This window comes from Acinonyx jubatus, chromosome D2 (genome assembly GCF_027475565.1).
Source record: "Acinonyx jubatus isolate Ajub_Pintada_27869175 chromosome D2, VMU_Ajub_asm_v1.0, whole genome shotgun sequence".
Taxonomy (NCBI): Eukaryota; Metazoa; Chordata; class Mammalia; order Carnivora; family Felidae; genus Acinonyx; species Acinonyx jubatus.
In genome coordinates this window covers 54,753,635-54,779,961 of record NC_069393.1, presented here as the reverse complement: position 1 = coordinate 54,779,961, position 26,327 = coordinate 54,753,635, and the positions used below count along the sequence as shown (strand labels likewise).

General features: G+C 52.6%; 1 protein-coding gene across 1 annotated transcript in view; it reads left to right on the top strand.

The window, feature by feature from the left end:
• The window catches only part of SLIT1 (slit guidance ligand 1), a 172,940-nt gene that overhangs the window by 114,288 nt on the left and 32,325 nt on the right, over positions 1-26,327 (top strand). Inside the window, exons 5-21 of the mRNA XM_027062741.2 lie at positions 1,767-1,838; positions 3,342-3,413; positions 4,017-4,088; positions 4,585-4,748; positions 6,052-6,199; positions 6,675-6,746; positions 7,259-7,330; positions 9,487-9,558; positions 10,307-10,450; positions 16,986-17,149; positions 17,878-17,901; positions 18,030-18,174; positions 18,791-18,865; positions 19,039-19,182; positions 21,974-22,117; positions 22,380-22,546; positions 25,388-25,520. Coding sequence (XP_026918542.1) covers positions 1,767-1,838; positions 3,342-3,413; positions 4,017-4,088; positions 4,585-4,748; positions 6,052-6,199; positions 6,675-6,746; positions 7,259-7,330; positions 9,487-9,558; positions 10,307-10,450; positions 16,986-17,149; positions 17,878-17,901; positions 18,030-18,174; positions 18,791-18,865; positions 19,039-19,182; positions 21,974-22,117; positions 22,380-22,546; positions 25,388-25,520 — 1,884 coding nt within the window. The remainder of the gene's footprint in view (positions 1-1,766; positions 1,839-3,341; positions 3,414-4,016; positions 4,089-4,584; positions 4,749-6,051; positions 6,200-6,674; positions 6,747-7,258; positions 7,331-9,486; positions 9,559-10,306; positions 10,451-16,985; positions 17,150-17,877; positions 17,902-18,029; positions 18,175-18,790; positions 18,866-19,038; positions 19,183-21,973; positions 22,118-22,379; positions 22,547-25,387; positions 25,521-26,327) is intronic.

Genomic DNA, 26,327 nt, shown 5'->3' with positions numbered 1-26,327 from the left:
GATGCCTGGGGCCAGTTAGGGGGCTGGGGGACAGGAGAGGCTGGGGTTTGGAGGGGAGGGAGCTCACACTCTATGCAGGGGGACAGGGTTGGTGGGGACAGTCCTTGCCAGGCTCATATCCACACTTTGCACACAAGGACACTGCAACTCAGGCAGGAAAGGGGCTGACTGACAGATACACAGCCAGGGAGCTGGGATCTGAAGGGCCCATGCATTCTACTGTCACGGTCCTGTTTACTGTCTCAGTAGGAAAACCCAGATGGAGTGGTGGTGGCCCTCATAGCCCAGGGACTGTGTGCTGGGGGGCTGGCAGTGAACCATAAGGGCTGTGGGGTGAATGGCTGAAAGGAAGGATATGGTCAAAGCCCTGTGGGGCTGGCCCAGAGGGAGCTGGGGGTCTGTGGAGCTGTCTAGCATTGGATCCCATGTTGTGGACCCTGAGGGCACATCTGATGCAGGGCTCTCCTGTAAACCACCTGGGTCCCCATCCTGGTTTAACCTTGGGCAGATTGCTTCACTTCTTGGAGCTCAGGCCCCTCCTCTGCAAAATAGGGGAGGACATCCATTCCCCCACTTCCAGTGCCTGCTCCTAGGGCAGCTGTGTGAGGGGTGGCTCCGGGAGGGACCTTGCCTGCCTGGGCTCAGATTCTGGAGCCATCACTCACCAGCTGTGTTCCCTTGAATTTTTCAAAGCCTCCTTTTTATCTTTTGGAAAAGGGGGATGGTGATAGTATTTTCCCCGTGGTTAGTGCAAGGTCAAGTGGGTTCCTGTATGTGACATGTTAGCCTATGCTGGCCTGGGGGACATGCTTAGAACACAGTGGCTGTTGATGCCACTGCTGTGGTGAGGGAAAAACTGCCCTGCAAAGGCAGTAGTAAGGATGTTGTAAAAGTCTGTGGTAAGGATGCTGAGAGAGGAAGGGAGAGGCTGGTGGACAGGTGCCAGAGGCCCTATCTGCCAGCAGAGCTGGAGGAAGTGTCCAGAAGCTGGTCTGGGAACTTGCAGAGGCCGGGGATTTGCAGAATCCCTGCAAGTCCGCCTCCCCTCCATCAGGGCATTAATAATGGGGAAACGGCAAAGTCCTTGGTGACCTCTGCCATCCAGGCTGCAGGGCAGGGATGCAGCACTGTGGCCCCCCGCCAGCACGAGAAGCAGGTTCAGGGGCCAGACTCTGGTGTGGGTTCAGGCTCTTAGAGTCAGCTCTGCTGATGGCAGGCTCTGAGCACAGGATCTGGAGTCAGACCTGGCCTGGATTTCGTGACCTGAATCTGCCACATGCTGGCTGGGTTACCAGTGGTGCCTTCCTCCCGAGCCTTGTTCCTCCTCAGCAAAACAGAGAGTGAGTCGTGCGTACCACAGGCCCCAGGGTGGCGGTGGGCTTATTAAGAAGCCCTCCTTGGCTTGCTCCTTTACAGCCCTGGCTGATGCCGTGGGGGCTGAGCTGACCTCCCTGGGATCTGGCAGAGGAGTAGGTCACGGCTGCCCCAAGCTTGTCTCTCCAGCTGCAACCCCCTCTCTGCAGAGACGGGAGGCGATTGGGGGCAAAGCTCCTTCCAGGGCAGGGAGCCTCTCTCCAGCTCTGTCATTCATTCATTCATTCATTCATTCATTCATTCGTTCATTCATTCAACAAACACTTGCCTTACTGAGCACTGTCTTGGGTGCTGGAGCACTCTCTAGCCATCCTGACCTCCCTGACTCATCAGGGCACTCTGGAGAAGTCTCCTCTGATCGTGTTTTTCTCCCTCTGGCTTTATCCTCTCAGGGACCTGAGTGAGAACACCATCCAGGCCATCCCCAGGAAAGCTTTTCGTGGAGCTACAGACCTCAAAAATTTGTGAGTCCAGGCCTGGGAGGGACAAGGGTGGAGGGGCTGGAGGGCCACCCCTGCAGCATCCTGTGCATCTCCCCTAGCCCTGTGGTCCAGGCAGACAAGGAGCTGGTGTGGGCTCTGAGATGACTGACGGTCTTCTGGAACAATCTGGGGTCGAAGGAAACAGGCAGCCTTTGGGGACTGGGTAGAAGGGAGTGTCATGGACTGTGAGTGCTTAGGTGAGGTCCATTTAAATGGCACAGCCTCTATGTTCTTGCCCTTCAGCAGATTGAGAGAGCTGGGTTTGAATCTTCTCTTCCAGGTACATATTGTGTAAGTGGTTGCAAGTCAGTTAACTTCTCCCGTTTACCTCACAGGCTTATTCTGAAGTTTAAACGAGACATGGAAATAAATACACTCTGTCAAGTGCTATTTAAATGTAATGGTTTAGGGGCACCTGGGTGGCTCAGTCAGTTCAATGTCCAACTCTTGATTTCGGCTCAGGTCATGATCTCACAGTTTGTGGGTTCAAGCCCCATGTTGGGCTCTTTGCTGACCGTGCAGATCCTGCTTGGGATTCTGTCTCTGTCCCCCTCTCTCTGCCCCTCCCCTGCTTGAACTCTCTCACAAAATAAATAAATACACTGAAAAAAAAAAAAAAGAAAATCTTAAATAAATGTGACAGTTTATTCCTACTACTCAAATTTGTTCTGGTCCAGACGTCCCACCTCCCTGAGCTCTGACTGCAGCAGGGATGGCAGTTGCCCGGCCTGTGTCTTGCTCCCTGACCCCATGTTTGTAGTAGACAGCGGAGCATGGCATTCTTTCCCAGGGGACCCAAGTCACAGCTTCGGTTTATTCCAAAGGCAGCATTCCAGGTGGCCACGGCTAGTCGGCCTCGCTTGGCACTCAGGGTGAAATCTGTTTGCCAGCGCTGGCTGCCGTTGCTCCAGGGAGAGGCTGTCTCATTTTCTAGCTGCCAGCACCCTCTAGGTGGTCTCCACAGTGGGGGCACAGACGCCTGCTCCCCAGAGCCTATGCCGACTTAGGTGAAGGAATACAATACAACTTTTATGTAGATGTGTTGTTTTAACTGAATCAGAAAGAATTGAAACTTTTATTAGTGCGGTAAAACCTGGGTTTGTGACAAATGCATTCTGGAAACATGCTTGTATTCCAAAGCGCTTGGACATCAGAGCGAATTTCAAGAACTGTCGGTCAGCTGTGATCACATGGCGTTAGCCGTCACATACTGCTTGTATTGCAAGACATCGCTCGTTTGCCAAATCACAATTTACCAGAAATATTTGCTCGTCTTGCGGAACACTCGCAAAACAAGTTACTCGCAATGCAAGGTTTTACTGTAGTTGCTATTTGGATGAACGCACGTGTACTGAACGAGTGGGGCCAGGCCTCTTTTTTTTGTTGTTTTTTTGTTTAACTAATGAGTGTTTGATCAAAACACATGGACAGACACCCCTGCTCTAGGCAACATGCATTCCGGTACAACTTTCCTTTGCTCCACAGACAGCTGGACAAGAACCAGATTAGCTGCATCGAGGAAGGGGCCTTCCGGGCTCTGCGGGGGCTGGAGGTGCTGTAAGTAGAACGTGGGAAGGGCAGCAGAGGCCGCAGAGCCTTGCTAACGCAGGAGCGGAGGCCCAGGCAGCTGGGGCTGGGCCAGGAGCAGCACAGGAGGTGTCCCGGGACACCCCGGGGGGCAGTGCTAGGCCCAGGGCAGAGACCATGCTCTCTGCTGCCCTAGACCCGCCACCCAGGATGGGGATGGGGCACATGCTCACAGCATCGTACCTGCGGCGGGCGACCCAGGCTTACCCTGCTCGCATGGAGCCCAGGCAAGTGTCTGTGTCTTCCAGGACTTTCTGACACATGAAGCAGGAATGACTCCCTGTCTCCCTCTATGAAACCCCACCCTGGGGGTTTCAAACTGGCTTCAGCCTGTGGGCAGCTTTTCTCTCTCCCTGGAGTCCGTGGCTGCTGCCTGTTAGCCTCTGGCCCACTCTGGGCTATCCCTGAGGGTGGCTCCGTGTCACAAGCTCTTCGGCGGGTGAAGCCTCCGGGGTCCAGCCCGTGGATCTGGGTGTGAGAGTCTGTGTGCTTGTCAGAGAGCAGTCCTGTCCCTCCTTCGCACGTAACTTCCTGCTGCGTAGATGCCGACTGACTCTGCTTTCCCCCGGTCAGGACCCTGAACAACAACAACATCACCACCATCCCCGTGTCCAGCTTCAACCACATGCCCAAGCTGCGGACCTTGTGAGTCAGCTCAGGGGCAGCCTAGAGCCCGGTGGGCGAGCACAGGCTGGGGCCCCGCGTGGTGGGGAAGGGGGCAAAGGCTTCCACAGGCAGGAGAAAGAGCTCCTTCTCTGCATTCTCAGTGGTCATCCCAGGCTGGGAGTGTCAGAGCCATCCTAGGCTGGGAGGGAAGTGAGCTAAAATGGAAGGATGTTGAATGTCTTATATTTGGTTTCAACTTGGAGAACAAGTGCTTTGTTTCTGTGTTTGAGAATGAGGTATGCGAGTCTGGGCAGTGGGTCTGTGTGAGCTCAGTGAGATGAATTGTTGGCTGGTCACACTGCAGCCAGCGGCTGCCCCTGAGAGAGCTGAGAGCGGGGGAGGGGCAGCGGCCAGAGGAGGTGTCCCCCCCCCCCCCCCCCCCCCGCTGCAGGTAATCCCCATCGGTGTTCCTGCTGTTCAGCTGGGGGCTGGGGGCCCAGGGAGGTGGGTTGTGAGCTGCCCTGTCTCCCTGCAGCCGCCTGCATTCCAACCACCTGTTCTGTGACTGCCACCTGGCCTGGCTCTCCCAGTGGCTGAGGCAGCGGCCAACCATCGGGCTCTTCACCCAGTGCTCGGGCCCCGCCAGCCTGCGTGGCCTCAATGTAGCCGAGGTCCAGAAGAGTGAGTTCAGCTGCTCAGGTGGGTGCAGGCCCTTGACTGCCCATCACCTGCCTCCTGTTACCCCCACATCTCATTCCCTCCCCCCGACATCTCATTGCCTCCCATTACCTCCTGTCACCATGCACTAACATCTGGCCCACCCATGACCTCTCTTTGCTCATCACTTCCTTTTTCTACTCATCACCTACTGTCCTTATCCACCACTGCCTGGACCACTCACGTCTCCGGTCCTTACCCATTATCTCCTATTCCCATCCATCACCTCCTGCCCCCACCCATCTCCCCCTCCTGCCCCATCCCTTATCTCCTGTTCTCACCCATCACAAAAACATCATGTCCAAGAATATTCAAGACAGCTTCTTTTCATAATAGCCCAGAGTTGGAGACAACCCAAATGTCCACCAGCAAGAGAATGGATTAACTAATTATGATGTATCCATGTAATAGAATACTGCTCAGCAGTGACAAGGAACAAACCATGGATACGCACAACGACATGGGCAAATCTCACAGATTTTATATTGAGTGAAAGAAGCCGGACACAAAGAGGACCTGCTCTCTGATTTCATTTATGTCAAGTCCCCAAATAAGCAGAACAGATCTTTGGAGACAGGTCTCAGAATAGTGGTAACTTGGACAAGGGGCATGGGGAACCCTTCTTAGATGACAGAAATGTTCTATGTCTGGGGACGGTTCTGTGGGTGTATCCATAAGTGGAAATTCAGCCGGATCTCCACTTAAGACGGTGCACTTTAAATGTCGTACTTCAATTTAGAAAATTTATACCAGTCAGTAGGCTTTATCCTGGTTTTACCACCTATCAGCTGTGTGATTTTCCACAAACTAATAACTATCAAGGGCTCAGTTTTCCCACCTGTAAAATGGCCACAATAACATCACACTCCTCATGGGTTCAGCGGTAGCATTAAATGAGTTACCATGTGTGTTAACATCGTTGCATGTGGCACAGAGCGAGTGCCCCATGGACATAGTCCTTGTCATTCTCTGGTGACCAATGAGGAGACTCAAAGTGTTGAGTGATGTGGACTAGAACCTGGAGCTTCGGAATTTAGGCCAGGATTTCCTAGTGTGTGAATCACACTCTCATGCAGCACAGTTAGATCCAGATTCAAGTTCAGCAAACATCTAGCAAGTACCTGCCATGTGCCAGGCACCCACAGAGTCACATGGTAGTCCCTGGTGATCTCCTCTGGTTCATCCTCAGTCAGAAAAACACATGTGCTCTGTATAATAATGCTGTATCTGGGGTGGGAGGTGTTGACATGGGACACCCCCAGATCACAGCCCACTGCTTCCTCAGGCCAAGGAGAAGCGGGCCGAGTGCCTTCCTGCACCCTGTCCTCCGGCTCCTGCCCGGCCATGTGTACCTGCAGCAATGGCATTGTGGACTGTCGTGGCAAAGGCCTCACTGCCATCCCCGCCAACCTGCCTGAGAGCATGACAGAGATGTGAGTACAGGGCAGGGAGGGTGCTAGGGCACAGGTGCTCGGGCTGGCCCGGCTCTGGCGGTCCAGGGAGGAGAGGGAGCAGGGCTCTACTGCAGGGCTTGCCTGAGGCCCCTCTGTACAAATGGAGGAGATACAGTTAGCCTCAGCTGGGCTGAGCCCTTTGCCCAAAGCTGGACAGCTCTAGAAGGCCGGGGAAGGGGTGACTCTCTGTGGTCCATTGTCCAGCCCAGCTGAGTCCACTGCAGTCGGTTTCTTAGTATTAGCCTGATTTATGGGCCCCTTGCAGCCACCAAAGCCTGAGATAATGGGCTCCAATACAGCAATGTACCTTTCCCCTGTTTGTGCCAGCCCATCTACTCCAGACGGAGGATGGGAACAGGGGCAAAGGGCCCTGTTTGGGCAGGTGATCCCAGCAGGCAACAGTCAGGACTGGGGTAACCTGACCCTGGGCTTCCTCTGTGTTCTCTCTCTGCAGCCGCCTGGAGCTCAATGGGATCAAGTCCATCCCTCCCGGAGCCTTCTCTCCCTACAGAAAACTGCGGAGGATGTGAGTTCCTCGCGCTGCTTCCTGGGGGGTCAGCCTGGGGCAGGAGGAAAAGCCTGGAGCAGGCAGCCACAGACACGGGGCAGGTCTTGACTCTACCTGCCCAGGTCATCTGTGACATGTGGATGGTGGTGCTGTGACCTCGTCATAGGGTTATCATGAGGCCTAAATGGGGTGTTGGGCCTGAGTCTGGCACATGACCAGAGCTGACTGTCACCCTCCTATTTCAGCAGGGGCACTACTAGGACATGAGAGGGGGTGTAGGGGAAACTGGGATGCGGGGTAAAGCTTTATCAAGAAAGGAGACCAAGGCTGGACTTCCTGGCCTGAGTATGACTCTCTCACGGCATGGGGAAATAGTGGCCGGGGCATTTCAGGTGGATGGGAGAACTGGCCCCTCATTTTCCTAATGTCGGAGAAATGTCTGCCTTCCCATGGCATCTGGGAGGAGGGGCCGAGCAGGGCTTGGTGGCCACCGCGGGATTCAGCCATCTTCCCTCCTGCGCACTTTGCAGAGACCTGAGCAACAACCAGATTGCAGAGATCGCTCCCGATGCCTTCCAGGGCCTCCGCTCCCTGAACTCGCTGTGAGTAGCAGTGCAAGTCTGCCAGGGTCCAGGGAGCCGCCCGCCCCTGTGCTGTGGCCACTCTGATGGGCACTGGAGGGGGATGCTGTGCCCAGCTCCCCCTTCCTCTCTGGTGGACGCTCTGCAACTGGGAAGGGGTGGAGGGAATCCAGGGCTGAGTGCCTGGAAAAAGCAGGCCGAGCTGTTGCCCCTGGCAACTCTGATGCTCTTCCTGCCATGAAGGGGATTTTCCCAGCATCCTTTGCTACAGTCTTCTGACTTGGCCCAGGCTTCCTGTTGGCCCCCCCCCCTCCCCACAGAGGCCCAGCACTCTATGCTCCTAAACTTTCCCCAGCTCACATGTAAGGGCAGCCACTCCCAGCTCCAGTTGTGATAACTGTCACACCTTGTATCTTTCCTCCCAAATGTGCTCTGATCCCAGGTTGCAGTGGGTGATGTGAAAAAAGCGTTTTCCTCCACTTCTGTCCATTTTCCTTCCCTGGAGGGTTTATTGTGTTTGGGGGGGGGGATGGGGGGGTGAAGGTGGGGGTGGGGTCCATCAATCTACAAAATGTCATGCAGCTTCAAAAATGTTACTTCATCTCTCCTTTTCCCGGTGCCCTTGCTTGTACCCCAAGTTCACCAAGTCTCTTGCTGTTGGAGGTCTACACAGAGAGTGCACTGTAGTTGGGCGAGTTCCCCATTGGTAGGGGCCTTTTGTTACTCTTAAGAGTTAGTGTTTCTGCTTGTCCTTGGCAGCAATGGACACATGCCTTGTATAGATTAGGGGCCTGAGAAGTGAGATAGGATGGAACTCCCCCTTGGGGAATGTGTGAGGCTGCCAGCTCAGTGCCTCTCTGTGAGCCTTATTCTCTGGGAGTAGAGTCTGAGCTAGTGGGTGGGACTGTTTGTGAATGGCACCCTGTAAGTTGTGCAGTATACAATCTACACAGCTGTACCTGACGGCCTGGTCATGAGTCTCTATCATTGGCTGAGGAGATCAGAATCTGGAGGTGACCTGCCAAAATGCAATAACATTTAAGTAGGTTCCTGTTGCTCCTGGATACCTGGTCAAAGCCATCTCCCCACCATCTGGGAACTTTTGTGATGATGTCGTGTTAACGGACCTCATTGACAGCATCCATCTTGGCAGACCCTGACCTTGTCTCCCTGCTTCAGCCCCTGTCCCCTCCACTCTGTTCTCCACCGAGCATATTGAGGGATCTTTCCAAATGCAAATCTGATCATGTCTCAGAGGCTTCCTGGTGCTGGCTGGGTAAAATCCAAGCTATTATTCCATTTGTTTCCCCTGAGCCACACTGAACCACCCCCCCCAGGGGGAGGGGCAACCTGGACCCCACCGTAGGGCCTTTGCTTCTGCCATGCCCTCCTTCAGGAAGGATCTTGAAGCCGTGTATGAAGAGACCACATATACTGTTTTTACTCAGCCTGAATCGTTTACAGGGGTGGCTTATGGAGGCTGCTTGTGATATTGGGCAAGTTTCCAAGCCCCGTTGGTACTTCATCCTCTGCCCCAACCCATTCTTGCCTGCATGGCTTTTTTGAACCTTTGCTTTTTTTTGTATCATACACCAGAATTCCTGCTCAACACAGAGAACTCAGGTATGACACCCACTCGTACCCCACTGCCCAGATCTCAGCCCGGCTAAACTGATCTCTTTCTTTCTGGGGTGTTTTCTGTTGCTTGATGTCAGAGCTCATTCCACACGTGCCGTCTGGCCTTCCTGTTCTTTTTCCTATAATCCTCTGAAAATATGTTAATTATCCTGCTCATGGGATTTTCTCCTCCTTGAACCTTTTAGATCCAGGGCCAGGTTAATTTCCCATGAAGTTCCCCAGAGGGCCCCTTTGCAGGCTTCTGGGGGTTCCATGTGTGAGGCAGAGAGCGGGTTATTGGGGGGCTGCTCCTACAGTAGCGGGGGATCACTGCTGCCTCTAGCCCACAGGGTACCTTTTGCAAACTACAAATGGGGAACCCTTTAGGAGCACACCTTACTGCCACCTGCTGGCAACTTGTTACAACAAGCCGACACCACCATGCTGTGCCCTGTGAATGGCTTAGCAGTGGTGCCATTGTGCGGGTGTGACTGGCAGAGCCCTGTCCCTCCTGGTGGGCTGTCCTCTTACTCTCTCTTTCTGCTGCCTTTTGTCTCCAGGGTCCTGTATGGGAACAAGATCACAGACCTCCCCCGGGGTGTGTTTGGAGGCCTGTACACCCTACAGCTCCTGTAAGGACCCATCTGCAGGTGTCCTTGGGTGGCGCCCAGGGAGGGGGCTAGTATTCCTCTGGCTTCTCAGACTAGCCTTGTCAGCCTCTTTGGGGGTGTGGGACTCACTGGGGCAAGGAGCTTGGATGATGGCAGAGCTAGGAGTGCCATGGGGGACTCTGGGACTCTGGCAAGGCCAGAGAGGGAGGGGGGTCAGGTTCAGAGCCGATCACAGGGTGCCTGAGCTGAGAGGCTCCCGTGATGCAGCCTGTGTTCCCGAGGAGGTCAGCATGGCTGGGGACAGACTTGATTCCTGCAAGGGGACATCCAGACCCAGCTCAGCCTCCTTCAACCATGAGAGTTCAGGCAAGGGTTCTCTCCCAGAATCTGAGAGGCATGGAACCTAAATGCTCCATCTCAGATACTTGGAAACCCGGCAGACTCTGGAAAGGAGGGGAGCCCCCAAAATGCCTTTGGGAGGAGGCCTGACCACTGTGCTCTCTGCTTCCCAAGAACCCCATGAGCACTTGTAGCAGTTGCTTGAAAGAGAGAGGAGCAGTGGAACAGGATGATCCCTCGCTTAGAGAGGGCAGTCGGACTTCACGGCTTCCTGTATGGAGTGGACATGCAGAGGGCCAGACCCCCTACACCTGCTCCTGTGCTCTTCTCCCCGAGACAACGCATGCTTTGTGCCGGGAGGTGCCCAGGGCGTGTTGATGCAGCCGGATCCGCGCCTCTCCCCTCACCAGCTGGCCCTGTCTGCCCACAGGCTCTTGAACGCCAACAAGATCAACTGTGTCCGGCCCGATGCCTTCCAGGATCTGCAGAACCTCTCGCTCCTCTCCCTGTATGACAACAAGATCCAGAGTCTCGCCAAGGGCACCTTCACCTCCCTGCGGGCCATCCAGACCCTGTGAGTGCCCTCTTGCCCTCCTCCCCTCGGTCCCTGCACCTGCAGGAAGACTTAGGGGGAGGCGACAGCCCCCCAGGGACAGGCAGCTGTCTTGCCCTCTGCCTTTTGCTCACCAGGATGGCCTCTCACAGAGGAAAGAGCACAGATTTGGGATTGGATAGTCCTGGGTCCAAATCCCAGCTATGCCTCTTATTAGCTGTGTGACTCTAGGCAACTTAATTTAGCTTCTCTGGGCCTCAGCTCACTCATTCATCAAATGAGGATACTATTTTCTTCAGGGGTTGTTATGAGATAAAAGGGGATGTTTGTGCAGAACTTAGTTCATTGTAAATGCTCCTTAAATGCTGGCTGTAATTAATAATAATAATAATATCAATTCTAAGACATCCATTGTTTCTACATTAACAGCTCTAAGCTGGGATGAATATTACAATCAATGGCATGTCATTTAATTGGCAGGATTTTTTTTTTTTTTTTAACGTTCATTCATTATTGAAAGACAGAGAGAGACAGAGCATGAGTTTGGGAGGGGCAGAGAGAGGAGGAGACACAGAATCCGAAGCAGGCTCCAGGCTCTGAGCTGTTAGCACAGAGCCTGATGCGGGGCTCGAACTCACAAACTGCGAGATCATGACCTGAGCTGAAGTCAGACGCTTAACCGACTGAGCCACCCAGGTGCCCCTAATTGGCAGGATTTAGTTCTTTTCTGCTAATACATAAAATAACAGAGCATCTTGCAACTGATAATATCTTAAACCAGATGAAATACGGTAATAGCAATGATGGCTATAAATTAAAAATTAGAGAGGAACAACCCTAGGCATTTATTTTAATCTTTCACTGAAGGAAATTATAAACATATTCAAAGCAGAATAGTGAGCCTCCTAGAATTCATCGCCCAGCTCTAACTCATGGCCAGTCTTGTTTCATAATATCCCCTCTTCCTATCTCCCAGACTATCTGGAAGTAAACCCTAGCATCACTCATCATCTATACAGACTTCATACATATGTATAAAAGGCAAAGATTCTTTGAAAACGCAACCACAACACTGTTATTATATCTAAAAATTTAGCACTTCTTTGATATCATCAGATATCGAATTAGCATTTAAATTAAGCGTCTCAGGAGCGCCTGGGTGGCGCAGTCGGTTAAGCGTCTGACTTCAGCCAGGTCACGATCTCGCGGTCCGTGAGTTCGAGCCCCGCGTCAGGCTCTGGGCTGATGGCTCAGAGCCTGGAGCCTGTTTCCGATCTGTGTCTCCCTCTCTCTCTGCCCCTCCCCCGTTCATGCTCTGTCTCTCTCTGTCCCAAAAATAAATAAACGTTGAAAAAAAAATTAAAAAAAAATAAAAAAAAATAAATTAAGCGTCTCATACATATTATACAGTTTTTAAAATAACTTGTCTGAATCAGGAGCTAAATAAGGCCTAGATGGTACAACTGGCTGATACTGGCTGATGTATCACTAAGTTGTTTTTAGCCTCTAGGTGTCCTCTCCATGGCCTTGTTCCTTGTGCTATGTTAGTCGAAGGCATTGTGTTATTGCATCCATAGAGCTCCCCATGGTCTGCACGTTGCTGGGAGATTACATTTCCTGCGATGTAGCTTCACATTCCCCTCTGTCCTGTCTGTGTCCTGCAGATAGAAAATTCTATCCAGGAGCTTGGTCAGGTTCAGATTTTTTTTTTTCTTCTTTAGGCAGGATGACTCCACAGAACTGTGTACTTCCATTGGGAGTCATATGATATCTGGTCAGCTCTCTTTGTGTAATAAACACAGCCGCTCATTTCAGTGCCTGGACCCGTTCGTTCATTAGGGATCCTGAAACGGTGATACTGGATTTCTAACATTCCTTCTTCATTTGATAATGCTGTTGTGGTTATGCTTGAAAAAGGAATCCTTACCTGCAGTGTGACTTGATGGGCCGACCTGTGGGTCCAGAGCTGCGTGCTTAATGGACATTTACCATTACTATCGCCATGGCCCTTGTTGTCACTGTCATCCTGCCATTGTTTATCCGCTGGACAGTGGTCTCCATCAGATAATATGTGCACAGAGCACCAGCAGGGACATTAGCCACAAAGACAAACTTGTTAAAGCCCATGTGCCCACCTGCCGCCCACACCTGCTAACTAATTTTCTTATAGCCAAGGACAAGGGGATAGAACACTATGGGGAAATCTTGCCAAATACGTGAAATTCAAAGTTACGGGGAGACATCGGCAAGGTGGATTATTTTATGCAGCTGGCGGGATGTCCGAGAGAAATGCACTCAGGAGATTTCAAGGTCGGGGACCCCCACACAGGAAAGCCTTGAGGATGGGGAATGGGACTGAGGGTCTCATGCAAGGAGCCTGTCACCCTCTCAAGGTGGAAAGAGAGCGAACAAATCAAATGGATTGTGCTCCCTGGGGATGGTTTCTGTCTGTGTCCACTTACCTGACTGGATTTCAGAGAGTGCCCGCCAGACGGCATGCCTGAGATCTTGGCCACTGCCCATAGGGCAGTAGTGGGGCACAAAGCTGGAGCAGAATGTTAGAACAGGAAGTCTTCCCACAGGTGAGACCGAAATAGTGGTGACACTGAAAACAACAGTCACTGCTGTTTATCGAGCCCTCACAGAATGCCAGGCCACTGCTCTTTCCATGTATGATCTTACTGAATACTCACAGTGGCCTGTGGAGGGAGGGTCTAGCATCCCTGACTTCACTGATGAGGAAACAGAGGCAGGAAGTCATGTGACTCACTCAAGGTCACACAACATCTTAGTAGAGCAGGGATTTGGTCTCAGGCATCTCTTTCACCATCACTGAGAAGGCAGTTAACTTTCCCCTCAATTGTGCTTTTTTCCATAAGAATAGACAAAGGCCGTAAAACAGAACTGGACTTTCATCAACACCTAATGTATGTTAACAGCTCAAATATAGTTTGGAATAAGAATAAACGAAATACAAATCTGAGGTATAATCAGGTATCTCAATACAGGTTTGGATGGTTAAACCCCTTTACTGAATTGTGTGTCAGGCCTGATATCAACTCCCCACATCCTGCTTGATTTGTCCGTGGCTCCGAGATCTGTGGCTCGGTGCCTTGTGTCTCAATACTGATTTTGCTGCAGTTTTCCTCGCCCTAAGAGATGTTTCAAAGTTTTGTTTTTTTTTTTTTTAAACAGCTTTCATGAAGCGTGCCTGGGTGGCTCGGTCAGTTAAACGTCCAACTCTTGATTTCAGCTCAGGTCATGATCTCACAGTTTGTGGGTTCCAGTCCCCACATCAGGCTGTGTGCTGATGTCGCAGGGCCTGCTTGGGGATTCTGTGTCTCTCTCCCTCTCTCTGCCCTTCCCCTGCTAATGCTCTGTCCTTCTCACAATAAATAAATAAAATTTAAAAAAATACTTTCATGAGGTATAACTTATATACCATAAAACCCACCTGTTCCAAGTGTACAATTCAGTGATTTTTAGTATATTTCAATTGTTCAGCTATCACCACAATCAAATTTTAGAACATTTCCATCACTCCCTCAAAATCTCTTGTGTCTCTTTTACAGTCAGTCCCTATTGCCAGCTCATCCCCAGGCAGCCACTCGTCTAATTTCTGTCTTTGTAGTTTGCTTTTTCTGAACATTTCATAAAAATGGAATCATCATGATGTGTCATCTTTGTGACTGACTTCTTTCACTTAGCATTGTGAGGTTTTTTTTTTTTTAATGTTTATTTATTATTGAGAGAGACAGAGACAGAGACAGAGCAGGGGAGGGGCAGAGAGAGAGGGAGACACAGAATCCGAAGCAGTCTCCAGGCTCTGAGCTGTCAGCACAGAGCCTGACGTGGGGCTCGAACCCACAAACCATGAGATCGTGACCTGAGCTTAAGTCGGACGCTTAACCGACTGAGCCACCCAGGTGTCCCAGCGTTGTGTGTCTGAGGTTCGTCCATGTGTCAGTATGTATCAGTACTTTGTTCCTTTTTATTTTTTGCCAAGTAATTTCCTATTGAATGGATAGACCACCTTGTGTTTATCTTTTCTAGTTGGTGGACATCTGGATTTCCACTTTGGAATCATTATGAATAAGGCTGCTATGAATATTTGCTTGCAAATCTTTATGTGGACAAATGTTTTAATTTCTCTTAGAATTTCTGGGTCACATAGGAAATCTGTGACGATTAAAAAATCGTCAGTTTTCTGGGCACGTGGCTGGCTCAGTCGGTTGAGCGTCCAACTTCGGCTCAGGTCATGATCTCACAGTTTGTGGGTTCGAGGCTCACGTTAGGCTCCGTGCTGACAGCTCAGAGCCTGGAGCCTGCTTCGGATTCTGTGTCTCCTCCTCTCTCTGCCCCTCCCCTGCTCATGCTCTGTCTCTCAAAAATAAAATAAATGTTAAAAAAAATTTTTTTTAAAATTGTCAGTTTTCCTAAGTGGCTATAAGTCCCATTTTATGGTCCTACCAGCAGTGTATTGTAAGGGTTCCATTTTGTCTCCATCCTTGCCAATACCTGGTATCATTCGTCTTTTTGATTATGGCCACCAAAGTGGGTGTGGAGTGGTAGCTCATTGTGGGTTTAATTTGATTAATGATGCTGAGCATCTCTCCCGCCAGATTTTTAGTTGTGACTCCTTGAGTGCATATTCCAACAAAGACACTGAGAATACAGTCTTCCCTTCCACCTTCTACTGTGACAAATGTTCATGGCCACACATGCAGCACATTTCTGCATGTGCCTCTAACATTGATGATATTTTCCCAAGCTGGTATTTTTTCCTTCTTCTTGAGCAATTTCCCTTCTCAGCTCCCTGCCCTTTGCAATTATTAAAAACTCTAATTTGTGTCAAATACTGAAGCCTCTTGTCTCTGTGGGTGGTTCAAGTTTTTATAGATTGGTTTTGACACAAATAACCTGTTCTTAAAAAGGATATATTCTACGCCGCACCCCTTGAACATTTTAACGTGTGCCTGAATAACATAATTGGATTGATTTTAAGCAGTTTTCTACCAAGATTGTGATAAAGGGAAGCCATTAGTTCAGGCAGAGGCCGGGCAGTGAGGCATAGGCAGATGTGGTCGGGAGGGTCCCAGAGCAAGCCCCGACTCCTAATACGTTTTCCATCAGCAATGAACTCTGCCCTGGGGAGTCGGCAAACACGTCTTCTCTGCAAATTGACAGTTTGAATAGGGAGACAAATGTGCAACTAGATGCAGAAGGCCCGGCCCACCTGGTGATGCTGACAGGAGCCTGGACTCAGGCAGGCAAGCGGGGACAGTGCCCAGGGGAGTGGCAGGGACGTCTGGGCCAAGAAGGCTCCAACCAAGCATCCCACCTTCATCCAGAGCCCAGGAGGTGATGAACAGGAGAGCGAGTGGCCGAGGTCTGAGCTGAGCTGGGTGCAAACCCTGAGCAGCAGTTGTGTCTCTGCCTGCAGAGCCCTGTTGGCCCATCAGGGCACTGGGCTGAGGCCATGAAGTGGACGGCCTGAAGTGATGGCATTAGATGGGCCTCTGAGCTGGCCCCTGCTCTGTCTCCCTGTACTTCCGTGCAGAAGCATTGGCTCTCAGGGACAGTAGCCTGAGCAGGTGCTAGAATATTCTTCCCTGGCTGTCTCAGTTTAGAAAGCAGGACATGCCCAGTGCTGTGATGGCCCAGATGCAGGTCAGCAAGCTGGCTGCTGGGGTGGTTCAGAGGTGGCTGGTCTGAGCCTTTTGGGGGTGGTGAGGGCCCACAAACAGGAAAACCAGCCCTGTGGTTGCTTACAGCAACCCAGATTGCTATAGTCAGCATCACCTGTCAGCTGCCCCCTCCCCACACCTACCCTGCTGGTCACACAGGCAGCCTGGAAAGAGTAAGAGTGACTTCCCAATAAGTAGCTATCCGGCCATGTTCTCTGACTTTCCCTTGTGTCAAGAGACAGCATGTAAAATGGTCAGGGGGAAGCAGTCCCAAAGGCCTGGGGTGGGAACGGAGATTCCCGTAAGTGAGAGGCTGCCACAGGCACTTTGACACACGTCACCCCAGCTGCAGGACCCAACCTTGCACCCCTGGCCTCATCCCCTTCCTGACAAAGGCTGTGGAAAGAAGCTGCTGTCGTCCAAGGCCACGTGGAAGGGACCACCCACATCAAAGACTTCTGGGCACTGACAGTCCTGGGTTCAAGTATCCGCTGTGTTCCCTCACCCATGGAACGATGGGGTGATCTGGCCAGTCTCCAGGTCACTCTTGCCTCCACTGGTGTCTGTGAAATGTCCCAGGGTGGGTACAGGTAGGTAGATGGACAGGGGACAGAGTGAGGCTTGAAGTGGGGAGTGTAGCAGGGACAGCTGGACACCCAGAGCCTGCAGAGATCCTTCCCTGCTGCGATGCCCTGGCAAGACTTCTCCAGCTGATGGGTGTGCCCAGGGGGTGGCCCCAGGTGGTGCATCTCCCCCGGGGCCCAGCCCTGGGCTTGGAGCCACCCGGAGGCAGTGAGGCCCTGTCCAGGCAGAGGTCAGTGCAAGTTTGCAACCCTGTCTCTGATCCCCACTCTGCCCCCTTTGGACAGGCACCTGGCACAGAACCCTTTCATCTGCGACTGTAACCTCAAGGGGCTGGCAGACTTCCTGCGCACCAACCCCATTGAGACGAGCGGGGCCCGCTGTGCCAGCCCCCGGCGCCTCGCCAACAAGCGCATCGGGCAGATCAAGAGCAAGAAGTTCCGGTGCTCAGGTAGCTGCCTGCTTGCCCACCTGTCTGTCCGTCCACCTGCCTGCCTGTCTTCCGTCTGCTCAGGGATCTGGTGGTGTTTTCTGGATGGCTCCAACAGGGGCGTCCTAGGCCACCGGAGACCCTCTCAGAGGGGGTAGTTCCGAGACCATAGACTTGGATCTGAACGGTTGGTCAGCCCCACCCCTCACTTAACTGGGGCCCAGGGAAGGGTAGGCCTGGCTGAAGGTCCCTGAGGGAGGACTCCCGCACAAGGACCCAGGTTCCTCTGCTCTCAGGTCAGTTTGCTTTCATGCTACTGCTTTTCACACTCGAGAAGCCTGGGAGCTCTCCTCAGGGAGAGAGCCGCCTCCTCCAGGCTCTGGGGCAGCAGAAACTGGCTGGGGACAGTGTGAGTCAGCTTCTGAGCCTGGATCCTGGTCAGGAACCGGGTGCCTCTCTGCCCCATCCCCGTCTTGTACCATTGCATATGAGCGTTGCCATGGTTTGGGTGCTCCCCGAGAGGTTCATTTGGGGGTGGTACCACCCCAGAATCAACCTGGCCAAGGAACATCTGTGCTCTGTGGCAAGGCCTTCTCTGCACGGGGACTGGGCGGGTGGGCTCTAGGGCCCTGATTTGGGACCCCAGTGTTATTCCCAGGGTGCCTGCACCTGGGCAGTGGGACTGGGGCCTGGGCTCTTGCACATCCTGGAAGATTCCAGCTTGATGGTGTTTCTGCTTCTCTCCCCAGCCAAAGAGCAGTATTTCATTCCAGGTAGGAGAGTCCGGGGGACCTAGGGGGTTGGGGCGGTGGCAGCTGGTGGGCAGGGGCAGCAGGCTGAGGGGGCTAGGGAGACCCTGCCCTGGGGCCCTCAGCCTCCCGCCCCTGCCCTCTCACCGTAGGCACGGAGGATTACCAGCTGAACAGCGAGTGCAACAGCGACGTGGTCTGTCCCCACAAGTGCCGCTGTGAGGCCAGCCTGGTGGAGTGCTCCAGCCTGAAGCTCACCAAGATCCCTGAGCGCATCCCCCAGTCCACGGCCGAGCTGTGAGGGCCCCCAGCCCCTGCACATCCTCACCGGTCCCCGGTCCTCCTAGCCCTCCTCGATCCACACTGGGCTTTCCCCCGGTCCGGCTCTGTTTGGGACCGCTGGAGACTCCAGCATGGCAGCGGCTGGCTTTAGCAGGAAGCACCTCCCCACCCCTGAAGCCCCTCTGCTTCTGACTCACCGCCTCCAGACCCTTCCAACAATCTCTGGCGTGCAGGGAAGGTCGTCAGCCTGAGCCGGGGTGGCTTTTCTCAACCAGGCTTTTGCCTTCTTCTGGGAGATATGATTCCATTAGATCAAGTTGGATCTTAGGCCATACTCTATTTTTTTTCTTTAAAATCATAAATTTGTGCACATGCCTATGTGCATGAATAGCTACACATATCTGTCCTTCATGTATGTAAGTTTTCATGGCATTTTTAGTGTTAAAAGTACCCCACTCACCGCCCCTCCCAGCACCATCATCCACCCTTCCTTTGATAAGCGATCAGTTTGCCTTGCCAGATAAATTCTTCTGGGAGCCCCTTTGTTTGAGTCCCAAATATTCTCAGTTTGGAAGATATTCTAATGTCTGTCATTTATGAATGTGTAAGTTCTCTTCATTGCCTCTTACAGACGATTAAACAACAATGAGATTTCCATCCTGGAAGCCACTGGGATATTTAAAAAACTCACTCATCTGAAGAAGATGTGAGTTACCCATTGGCGGGGAGGTTGTGGCCAGGACTCTAGCTGGGGAGGGAGAAGGAAAATATTGTGTGTGGGGGGAGTTTCATGGGGGCAGAGCTCCCCTGCAGGGGGCGGGTGCAGGAAGGTGGGGGAGGGTCCGCAACTCCATAATCTTTCTGCCGCCCTCCGTCCAGCAATCTGAGCAACAACAAGGTGTCCGAAATCGAAGATGGGGCCTTCGAGGGTGCGGGCTCTGTGAGCGAGCTGCACCTGACCGCCAACCAGCTGGAGTCCATCCGGAGCGGCATGTTCCGAGGCCTGGACGGCTTGAGGACGCTGTGAGTGTGCGGGCCAGGGAGCAGGGCCAGGCTGCAACGGGCAAAAGCAAGCTAGCGTGTCGGTGTCTGCATCAGGAGAGAGGATGGGAGGCACCCCTCCCGACCCCGGCTGGCGGGAGGAGAGGGGCAGCTGAGGGTGTATGAGGTCTACAGCCAGGGTCTGCAGGGGGCAAATAATCAGATGTTGGTAACCGTGGTGAGGCCTGCTTTCTTGTTCCCTGGGGTGTGGGGTCGATGCTTGGTGAAGGGGCGGGTGGGGGTGGGCCCTTTTGGAGGTTCCCCCTCACTGCCCTCTCATCAGGCTGCAAGAGCACCGCACGTGTGTTTAGTTCAGGAGTGGCAGGAGGGCTGGGTGGCCCCAAGGTGGGGACATTGCTGAGGTGACTCAGCCAGTGCGGAAGGGGGAGGAGGGATGGCCCATTATCTCTGGGACTCTGGGATCCCACGAACCGGAGCCCAGCCAGAGCTAACCAGACTTCGGGACTCAGTAGATCCTGGGGCCACCCGCACCCCCCCCACAAGTGCCGTAGAGCCCCCCCCCCCCAACGCGGGCGGCACTAGCTCTTCACGTGACCACATAGACACCTTTCAAGGGCGCAATAGACCGTGCCGTCCAGTTGGACTTCCTACAGTGGCAGAAATGTCCCACGTCTACACTGTCTAGTCAGTAGCCACGTGTGGCTGTTGACATGGGGCTAGCGCTGTTGAGGCACAACATTTTGAATTTCATTTCATTTTAATTCTTTTGAATCTGAACAGCCAAGGGCCACTATGGGGAGGGGGGTTGGCATAGCTCTAGACGCCGCCCTGCTGGGTTTCAATCCCAGACCGGCTGTAGGGCTATCCATCCGTTTTCAGAGCGCACATCATGGAATTTGTGTAAAGGAAATGAATATATGAGGGGTTCCCTGTGGGTTTGGGGTTTGTTGTTGTTTGGTTGGTTTGGTTTACAGAAAGGGGATGCCCTTTGTGCTGTGTTTTGCCACCGGCTTCTTTCACACGTGGATCTAGTGGGACTGTTTTCCCAGGCTGTTCACATGGGGCTGCCTCATTCTTCTCTATACTTGCCGGGTAGTCCTTGAATGAGGGTGTCGTGGGCTAGTCAGCCAGTCACGTGGGTTCTTTCTGAGGAAGGTGTGGATGGGGCTGGAGGAGAGAGGAAGGGCTGGTCTGGGGCAGAGCCGGTAAGAGCCCATGAGTGACAGCGCAGGCACAGGAAGAGGAGTGCCATAACCCCTCCAGCCCACACAAACGCTGTTAATTGTCCATATCAACTACTTTCCAGTCTTCTGTATCCACACATGTTCTTGCACATATGCACACACACACACCCATACACCTGGGTGCTTCCATGTAGGTATTTCTGAACGGAGTCCTAGAATCCATTTTATTTAGTAACCTGCTTTGTCTTAAACACAACGTGAGCACATTTACATACCATTAAAATTTCCTTTACAACATCATTTTGAAGGACTATGCATTACATAACTACTGGAAATTCCGGCTATTTATTTTTTAATGTTTGTTTTTTTGAGAGAGAGAGAGAGACCATGTACGTGTTTGCACGCGTGCACATGAGCGGGGGAGGGGCAGAGAGAGAGGGAGAGAGAGAATCATCCCAAGTAGGTTCCACTGCCCTCAGCGCAGAGCCTGATGCAGAGCTCGAATCCACAAACCGTAAGATCATGATCTGTGCTGAAATCAAGAGTCAGATGCTTAACTGAGCGGCCCAGGCACCCCAGAAATTCAAGCTATTTTAATTTTTTATTATGAGTAATGTGATTAATATCTTTATCATGAAATTCTGTGTGCATCCAGGATTATTCCCTATTGATAAATTCCTAAAAGAAGCCTTGCAGGATGAAAGCATGAGGCCCGTTTAGGGCCTTTGCTGCCTGCCTCTCACTTCCAGGAAGGCCCCAAACCATTCTCCTGCCGGCCCAAGTGTGAAAATGCCCATTCACCCATACCGACCCTCTATTACTATATTTACTAGACTATATTATATACTATACTATTACTATATTTATATATTTATATATTACTATATTACTATATTACTATATTTATGTATTACTATATTTTTTAGTTATTTTGCAGTTTGTCAGGCAAAGATTCAATATTGCTTACATGTACTTGATTACTAGTAAGTTTAAACATTTTTTTTTTTATCGGTGTTCATAAACCATTGTAACTTCCTAGTGAATCGCCTATTCTGTGTCTAGCTTGGTTTTGTTTTTAGTTGGGGAGGGGAATTGAGCCAGGTTTTGGAGGGTGAACACAGACTTAAGCAGATAAAAATGAGGGAAGGGGTCATTCTAGAAGGACACCACAGCCAGGGAAGGGCATGGAGAGGCAGGCCCCTATGCATGCCCGCAGGACAGAGGAGTCAAGGGTATGTCCCTCTCCAGGAAGGCGGCCGATGCTGGTCTGGGGTTGGCTCCCACGGGTCACGGTAAAGAGTGTAAACATTATTCCGTGGGCAGTTTGGGAGCCACTGGGGCTTCGGCCTGGAGAGGAACACGACTGGGTTTAGGTTTTGGGCCAGTGTCCCCGGCGTTGGTGCAGAGCGTGGCCTGGGGGCGGGGGAGGCCCTGGGCACCCAGGGAGTGCAGGCGGAGGTCAGGCCGTGTGGGCGCTGTGCAGGCAGGGTGGCTGGGAGAGCATCCTGAGGGGGAGCGTGGGGAGGGGAGGGACCCGGGAGAAGAATCTGTGGGAGGCCCCCGTGGGCAAGGCGCAGGCTGGTGGGTGGCTGCGGGCACAGCACGGGCTCCCCCCTCTCGCCCCCCAGGATGCTGAGGAACAACCGCATCAGCTGCATCCACAACGACAGCTTCACGGGCCTGCGCAACGTCCGCCTGCTCTCGCTCTATGACAACCAGATCGCCACCATCTCCCCTGGGGCCTTCGACACCCTGCAGGCCCTCTCCACGCTGTAAGTCTGGCTCCGGCATCTGAGCCCCAGCGCCCGTCCGCTCGCCCTCCCAAGGGCGGCTACTTGAAAGGACTCACTGGGGGTGTCGGGCCCTGGTGGTCTGTGGGGTCCCACCACGTCAGAATGCCACGTCTTGGTAACTGCCGGTCATCTGGGAAAAAGCGTGGGTGGCCGCCTGGCCAGTCTGTGGTGGGGCGACAGGGCATTGCAGGGAAACCCAGCCCGGAGGGTGTGTTGCTGGTCACACGGCTGCCTCTTCCAGAAACCTTCTGGCCAACCCTTTCAACTGCAACTGTCAGCTGGCCTGGCTGGGGGACTGGCTGCGGAGGAGGAAGATTGTGACAGGGAACCCGCGGTGCCAGAACCCAGACTTCCTGCGGCAGATCCCCCTGCAGGACGTGGCCTTCCCTGACTTCAGGTGTGAGGAGGGTAAGTCGTGGGGCCCTGAGCGGGAGGGGAGAGGCAGGCAGGCCAGCCCTGAAGAGTTTCCCGTGGGGAGGGGTGGCCCTGGGCCTGGGGTGGGGCGGGGAGCAGGGAGACCCAGTCTTAGTCCTGCGCCTACCGCTGCCTGGGGGTGTTTTCCCATGATTTTAAGAGCAATAGTTATTGTTTAAAAAGTTATTGTTTAAAAAATGGAAAGAATAGGTAAAAGGAGGAGATAAACGTTGCCTATTATTCTATCACTCAGAGAAAATCACAGTTAACATTTCAGTGTATTTTTAAAAATGTTTCTTTATTTATTTTGAGAGAGAGAGCACGTAGGGGAGAAGCAGAGAGAGGAGGAGAGAGAGAATCTCATGCAGGCTCCACACTGATAGCTCAGAGCCTGACGAGGGGCTCGAACTCCCAACTGCGAGATTGTGACCTGAGCCACAATCAAGAGTGGGATGCTTAACCGACTGAGCCACCCAGGCGCCCCTACATCTTAGTACTTTTTTTAATGTAAATGTGCCTGATCCACTGATCTGCTTCCTGGCGGTTCCTCAGTGCCCCAGACTTGTGGGCTCAGCCTGTCCATGATGTGCAGTGGGACCTTCCCGGGCCCCCATCCTCCACCTGGGAAACCTGGTCACCTCTCACCCTGATGTCCTGTTTCCTCTGGATTCCCCATCTCTTTCCTGAGGCCCTCCCTTCTAGCCCTGCCCGCGCAGAGTGTAGTAGCCCCATCCCGTGACTTTCCGACAGAGCTCCACGCAGGCAAGGCAGCTGCCGGAGGCAGATTTGTACCCAGGGTAACAGAGCAAGGTTGCAGCTCAGCCCGGCGGTCCCTGATCTTGAGCCTGGTCGCCGGGAGTTTCCTGTGGGGAGTTCCAGACCCCCCCCCCCCCGCCCCCACTTGGCCTCCTCCGCCCCGCTCTCAGCCTGCTTCCAGGGGGCAGTTCGGCTCTCAGACTGGCCCATCCAGGCCGCGCAAGGAGCTTCAACTTTCACACCAAGAGAGAAGGTCAGGGTATTTCTCTAAACAAAGTCAATGGGTTTCCTAGAGCAATTTTACTTGCTATTTTAAAAAATTCCATACGACTCACGTATATATTTGTATATCATTTTATATAGTAATAACTTCCTAGTCTTTTTAAAAAAAAATGTTTTTTTTAAATTTAATTTTATCTTCAATTCCAATATTGTTAACATACAGTATTATTTTAGCTTCAGGCGTACAATATAGTGATTCAACAATTCCATCCATCACCCGGGCTTCTCACAACAAGTGAAAGCCCATTACCTATTTTATCCGTCCCCCACCCAAAAATTCTGTTCCTTTTTCTTTTTTCTTAAAGTTTACTTATTTATTTTGAGAGAGAGAGAGAGAGAGAGTGGGAAGGAGGGGTCAGAGAGAGAAGGAGAGAGAGAGAATCCCAAGCAGACTCCACACTGTTAGCACAGAGCCTGACACAGGGCTCAGTCTCACGAACGCTGAGATCATGACCTGAGCCGAGAGCAAGAGTCAGACGCTTAACCCACCAAGTGACCCAGACGCCCCAAATTCTGTTTCTTTTTAAACCCGACTATATATTTTGGGTCTTTCCTTCTGCCATTAATTATCCTTTGAAAACATTATTTTCTTTTCAAGAAACAATTTCTTTTTACTTTTCTTATCACAAAGTGAAGCATTACCATTTGCTTAAAAAAAACAACACACAATCCAGAAGAGTAAAAAGATCACCAGTGTTGGCCTGTTCCAACTTCCCGGACCTGGAATGACTCCTGGTCAGTGTTCTGCCGGGTGACCTTCCAGAGCTCTGCTGTCATGTCCGTGCATCCTGGCAGGCGACTCTGTGCATGTGCGAGGCTCCCCCCGCCCCCCTCAGAGGGGCTCCCTGGAGGGGAAGGGGCAGGAGCACTTTTGAGATGTTGCTGCAGTAGACTGAAGTGGTGAAGAGCAGCTGGCTTAGATTCCAGGCCCGTGCCCCTCTTCCAGGCTGGGGGACCTTGGGCCCCTTACTTAGCCACTCTGCCCTTAGTTTTCTCATCTCTGCGATGGGCTGATAGCACATCCACCGGAGAGATGTTTCGAGGATTCAGGGAGTTCACGACGCCTGCACACAGCTGCCCTCCGTAACTGGTAGTCTCTGTCACCTGCTTCCTAGTGCCCTCAGCGGCTCCTACCGTGGTGTCCTTATTGTTCCGCCTGCACGCAGTCAGAAGGGAGGAATATTTACTGGGTAGATAAGTGAATAAATGAAGGAGGTGTGATAGAGTGTGCTCAGAGTCTGTGTCGGCCAGATGCGGGTACGGACGCTGCGCTCTGACCAGCCTTCTGAGCCGAACAAGTTATGTAACCTCTCCAGCTCTCAGTAAAGTATAAGACCATTCATAGGTTCGTTTAGCTGATCTATTTTGAGGACTCCTGTGTGCCAGCCCCTGCTCCAGGTGCTGGGCTCCTTCTGTGAGCAAAAAAGCAGAGACCAGTCTCTGTCCCCGTGGTGCTGGCATCCTTTCTGCATCGTTAAAGAGATCCTGTTCGACATATTGTCTGGCACTTAGTAGGTGCTCAAGAAATGGTATGGTTGCCATCCTCCTGCTGTGCTGAGGTCCACCTTGGACCTGAGGCAGAAGAAATTGACCCAAGACCCATCTTAACCTCGAAATGGTCCAAGGGGCTTCGTTCCTAGTGAGGAAGGCATGCAGCCAAGAGGGGACTTACCAGTGCCTGGGGTAGTGTCAGAGAGGGGCTTCTGTTCTGAGATACCCCAGAGCACGGCCCCAGGTATAAGAGGCCCTACGAAGGCCTGTCCCCTCACTGACGTGGCTTCGCGCCTTCCTCCCCAGGCCAGGAGGAGGGGGGCTGCCTGCCCCGCCCCCAGTGCCCCCAGGAATGTGCCTGCCTGGACACGGTGGTCCGATGCAGCAACAAGCACCTCCAGGTCCTGCCGAAAGGCATCCCCAAGAATGTCACGGAACTGTGAGTAGCCCCAGGCCTGACGGTGGGGGGGGACGAGGTCACCAAGAACAGCTGGTTAGGGCTTGGAGCGAGGGCGTCGCGGGAGACACTGGTTCCAGGAAGCCTTTGAGCTTCTGTCGGACCCCCCTCTGCAGTCACCTGATGGCATGAGTCTCCCACGGCGAGCGCTTGCTCGCTTTAAGCTGAGGCCTGCTTTTAAAATAAGAAGTAACCTTACGTTGGCCGCTTCACCGCAGCTTGTGAGCATCCCCTCCGTCATGAAAACTCTCACACAAGTTTGTTTTCGCGGGCCGCGCATGACGCTACCACGTGAATCTACTATGATCTATGTAACAAATCCCCCTTTGTTGGAGACTTGTTGCCAATGTGTCACTATTAAAAAAAGTCCCCGAGGTGAACATCCCTTCAGTGAGGCTGCTCGTCAAAGAGCGCTGCATTGCTAGGGCACTGGCTGCCTTTTGCATCATGGCCTTCCAGAAAAGCCATCATCCTCGCGCCCCAGCTGGCCGGGTGTGGAAATGGCCTTTGTGGCCACCCCCGCTGTCCATACTGGGCATCATGCGCTAAAACCTGTGCTGATTTGGATGTGGTATCTGAGCCTACGTGGGGGCATGGATGTCAGTGTGAGTGACAGACAGAGGAGAGCTGGGCTTCTTCCACTGACACCCCCAAATAAGAGGCTGTGGTCCGTCCCCGACTCGTCCGGTCCCCTGGGATTGGTCCCTCCAGGCCTCCGTAGTTGCGCTTTTCCTTCCCTGTGGGGAGTGTGTGAGCTTTTCATTTGTGTTTCTTTCATTACTGGCGAGG